Below are 4,785 nucleotides of genomic sequence, written 5' to 3' on the forward strand. Positions count from 1 at the left end.
GCGGCCGCTGAGCCCTCCGGCTCGGGGACCTGCGGCGTCCCCGCCCCCGCCGCTTTCTCTGGCCTCGCGCCCCTCTCCCCGGTGCCGAGGGATCCCGGGAAGGCCCCTGCCCTCCCGCCGGGACCGAGGGTGACCAGGGGGTCGGAGCCCCAGACGAGCTAGAGAAGCGCCCGCAGCCGGCCGCACGCGCAGGGCACCCCGCGGCCTGCGCAGAGTTAATTGCGGCTCGCGCTGCTCTCGGGCACAGGCGCGCGCGTCCACACTCGCGGTCCAGATTTAAGGTGGTCGGGAGCAGATGCGAGCGAGCCGGGGACGAGGACCCTCTCCTCCCCTCCCTCTCCGCCTCCGTCCGTCAGCTGGAGCCCGCTACCCCGCATGCCCCTGGCCTTCCTCGGCTCCGCAGCAAGGCCGGGCATCGGGCTGGGGAGCGGAGCGGCCGGGAGGTGTCTCCTCGGTCCCTCCCACCCCCAGCCTCCCCTGCACTTGCGCCCCGCCAGCGCCGCTCCGTCAGCTGCGGTGCGCTCCTGGCCCTAAAGGTAGGACTTGAATATTTTAATAGGGCAATAAAAAAGATGTTGACCTATATTTGCCAGGAAAGCCATTTCTAGCTTCAGTTATACGTGCCTGGAGTTGCAGAAAGTCTGCCATTGACGGGCAGATTGGCAGCCAGAAGTCTCAAACGGAGGCAGAGAGGGAGAGAGGAATGCGTGCTTTGCTTTGGTTCTTCTTTCCAGCCCCCCTCCCGCTAATATCTAGTCGCTCCTAATTTCCTATGCAAGCAGGTTGAAAACTAGCGTGATGCAATGCCAGTAAGTTCTAAGTCCCTCCCCTCAAGTACCGCGGGCTCGGGAGAATAAGAGGGCATCCTTAAAGAAATATCGATACATTCACACTCTGATGGGCACAAGTGCCAGCGATGGAATCGCAGTGGAGCTATGTGATACGGTCAGGGACTAGCCCAGCCGCCTCTGGAGCCCCGACCTTTTGTCAGCCCGGCCTCCTGGCTTTTCCAGTTGAGGGTCTTTGGTGGGGGGCAGCGGGGGCGGGTAGCAGTGGTGGGAAAGAAAAACACAGAGGAGAAGGGAAACGTGTAAGCGCCGAGGCTACACTTGTACAGTGATCTGGACGCCACTCTATGTTTATGGGGGGGGGATGCTTGCCCCCTCCCTCCATTCCCACTCCCAACTTGGAAAGGACGGATGCCCCCAAAGTGAAGGTCTCCCCAAGTTGCAAGCCAGAGCTGAGGCAGGATGGGAAGGCCATCCCAGCAGGACAGATCAAATCAGGGCCATGCAAGGACCACATCTCCTAGCGTCCTTATGCCCACCCTCCAGCCTAAACTTCTCCGGCTGGACCCTTCACCTCCATTCCCCTCCAGGAAGAGGAAGGGGTGGTAGGCCGGCAGGTGGGTGGGGAAGGAGAGGGCAAAATTGGCTTTCTACCTGCCTGAAGAGCAAACAGACTGAACGGCATGGTTACACATAACCCCTTGGAAGCAACACATTCCACGCCCCGTGCTGGGTTTCTACCTGAGTCATCAGCCGGTCCGCTCCAGTGTTTTCTTCATCCTTAAATATGATGTCAGGGTTGTAATTGGGGGTGAGTTCCTTAAATCGCTCCGAGTTTCTGGTGATCTTCCCTTCATATCTTCCACTGGCCCCTAGGGTCTTCTCAGCCACGTTGGGGATGAACTGCTTGTAGGCTAAAGGGGTCAGTTTTTTTGGGTTCCGCCTCTTCCCAAATCCCCGGCCGGGTCCGCACGCCAGCCCCGAGCACATCAGCAGTGAGGAGACCAGCACCACCAGCAGACATCTCGCCAGCAGTAGCATCTCGTCCATGGAGCCCGGGGACCTCAAGGCTGGCCCGAGCAGGTCTGAGTGCGCGAGGGTGCGGGTGTGCGAGTGTGTGTGCCCGTGCGCTCTCCCTCCCTCGCTCGCTCCGGCTGGCTGCTGGCGCCCTCGCTCTCTGCCTCTCGCTCTTTCTCTTCCTATATAACCTTGCCCGCCGCCGCTGCGGGGGACTCGCCACCGATCCCCACCCAGACGGGGGCTGGAACGGCAGGCTGCTGGCCGCTGATAACGGAACACATCGGAGTTGGGGCTCAAGACAGCAATCAAAAGACAAAAAGAGTCTGATTTTAAATGGTAGCAAGCCTGAGAGCTTGTGCGAGAGGCTGTCTTCAGTACTATATTATAGCTGGCAGGGGCGTATCTGATTGGCCAAAGCAGCACAGGCTTGTCTTCTGATGTTTAACCCTAAAAAAGACTAATTTTTTTTTTCTGTGGCTGCTTTATTTTTACCTGAAGGCTTCTAGTTAAGAGAGAAAAACATCTTTACTGAGACAAAGGTGAGAGGGAGAGAGGAGGCACGTTGCTCCGGATAACGTCAGCTACCCCCTGCCCGGGGCACACCTCCCGTTCCCCCTTCACTTTCTCCAGAATGGTAGATGCTTCAGTTAAAACCAACTTAAGTTTTTAAAGGACAATCTAGACCCACCGCCCCCCCCCCCCACCCCCGGCCAAGCTTCCATCACCAAACAAATAGTCTCTCAAATGTTTGAGGGGCAAAGCTGCCCGGGTCTTATCTAAATATTTTCCCAGAGACTTTATCATGCAGGCCAGGGCTCCCTGCAGTTGAAAGAAAGAGGGGCCTGTGCCCCCTCCCGAATATTCCAGTTGCCACGCCGGGCCGGGACTGTACGTAAGGTAGTGCTATTTGAAGTGCTTTAAGCACCTTAGAAAAACTTGAAAATACTGCTCCTTTATTGTGTTTCAATTAATGCATTATTTTTAACTCTCTGGAAGTGGAATGGAGGCGTGCTCAGGGGCTGGTGCAGAGTGAGCTGGGGGGACGATCAGGCTGGCTGGGCCCAAGCGGGTCTGGGGGCTGCACCCCAGCTCAGAGGAGGGAGCTGGTGCTGGTGCCTGCGTGGTGGGCGGAGGCCCATTGTGCCTGGGGGCAGCGGCGAGTGGGCAAGGCTGAGCACACGCACCAACCCCATGATTCAATCGATCGGAGCAAAGTGCAGGCCAGGGGATGAGCTGGATGTGAAATTCAGGTTCCTTCCACATCACGGCGAGTTGGCTTTCCCTGGAGCTTGACAAGCCCATCCTCAGGGTCCTGGGGGCTGTAGCCCGAGTGGGGCAGGGCCCTGGGGGCACAGCGTTCTGGTCAAAGAGGGGCGTGCAGAAGAGGGCCCGGTGCTCAGAGCCGGCGATGCTGGAGCCCCCAGTTCCTGCACTTTGAGAAACAAACTAACTTAAAAAGTCTTATTTAGTCCAGGAAAAGAAAATCGGAGATTCCCCCTTTTTGCAGAATACGCCCTCCTCCTTCTGGGCCCTCCCTGTCTCACTCTGACACAGCAACTGCTCTGGAGTGGGACGCGGGAGTGAGGGTTCTTCGTGTGGAGTGGACGGAGCGAGACCCGGCTGTCTGTGCAGTTAGGCGCTCTCCCTTGACCCCAGCGCGAGAGAGGCCGGGCCGTTCCTCAGAACAATGGGACACTTGCCGCAGTCTGGGTAAGCTCCAGTGCAGACAAACTTTTCCTTTGGGTGTGGGGAGCGTGGAAGGGACATCGAAAGAGGCTGTAGTTGGGCCTTTGCAGACACCGAGCATCTCCAAGGCTCTGCTGGCCAGGAGCGCATCCCCACCCCGCCTCTTCTATTCTCTGATTTGTGAAGCATCAACCCAACTTCCTCAAGGCCTCCCAGTGGAACCGATGCAGCAAGGTCACACTGTCCTGGACCCAGGAGGGTGGGCCTGCCTGAAGTGCTCGCCAAGCAGCAAGTGTTGTGACACTGCTGGGCATGGGGCTTGAGAAGCCACCGGGGCACGCCGGGGACACTCCAGCCTCCTGATTCCCTCCCCCACGTGGCACCTCGCTCCAGTCCCTTCCCTCCTCCCCTCTTTTTCGGCTCAGGCAAAGGCGAAGGGCCCGCAGCACCGGGTCTCAACCCCCTGGCTGGAGACCGGGGAGCCCATGTGGCCACCGCGTGAGCAGGGATGCCCGCCTGAGATCTCGCAGGTGCCGGGACCCCCCCAGACCCGGAGCAAGGCTGGCGCTTCGGGAGCCAGAGCCTGAGCTGTAGAGAGACTTGGGGGCTCGGCTCCCTCCAGGTGGGGAGCAGGCAGGACAGGAGGTGGGAGGTCCTGGCCGTCAGGCCTCCTCAGCCCAGGGGGCCCAGGCTCGGGCCGAAGCCACCTCCTGTCCGTCTCGGCCAGCCCTGGACACCCCGAGAGCCTGCCAGGGCCGCCTGCCTGGGAGCTGGCCAACCCTCAAGAATGAAATAACGATGGACCGTAAACCCACCACACTGAATTCCGAGGGCTGCTCCCTGGGGCGGGTGGGGCTGGGGTGCGATGGGGAATCAGGACAAGGATCAACTGTAGCTTGTGTGTTTCCTGCCCTGGAACCAAAGCCCCTCCCAGGCCCGGCCCCTGCCTTCCCACCAGCCCCTACCGCTAGATGGCCTCCTCACTCTGCCTTCAGGCTCTGGGTCTGCAGGTTTGGGAAAAATATGTGCAGACCAGGTTAGGAGGGCCCTGAAAGCGGGGCTAGATAACTTGGTCCATCCTCCCCTGATCCCCCCATTAGTTTTTGCAATCCCCCATTTCCCTTTTCCCAGTGTGGTACCCGCTGGGCCCTACAGCTGGCACTCTGGCCTCCCCATCGAAGCCGCTGCCTACCACACTCATCCAGGGCTCACCTGGACTCCAGTCTCTGGGCTTGGGCTCTAATTTTACATCCTCTCCTCCCTGTATCCCTCACTTTGACTTCTCTTCCTG

At 59.4% G+C, this 4,785-nt stretch overlaps 1 protein-coding gene across 1 annotated transcript in view; it reads right to left on the bottom strand.

The window, feature by feature from the left end:
• Positions 1-1,829, bottom strand: part of SHH (sonic hedgehog signaling molecule) — a 9,755-nt gene extending 7,926 nt beyond the window's left edge. The window contains exon 1 of the mRNA XM_024739183.1: positions 1,530-1,829. Coding sequence (XP_024594951.1) covers positions 1,530-1,829 — 300 coding nt within the window. The remainder of the gene's footprint in view (positions 1-1,529) is intronic.
• Positions 1,830-4,785: the final 2,956 nt, after the last annotated feature.

The sequence above is a fragment of the Neophocaena asiaeorientalis genome, unplaced genomic scaffold (assembly GCF_003031525.2).
Source record: "Neophocaena asiaeorientalis asiaeorientalis breed wild unplaced genomic scaffold, Neophocaena_asiaeorientalis_V1.1 scaffold145, whole genome shotgun sequence".
NCBI classification, from domain to species: Eukaryota; Metazoa; Chordata; class Mammalia; order Artiodactyla; family Phocoenidae; genus Neophocaena; species Neophocaena asiaeorientalis.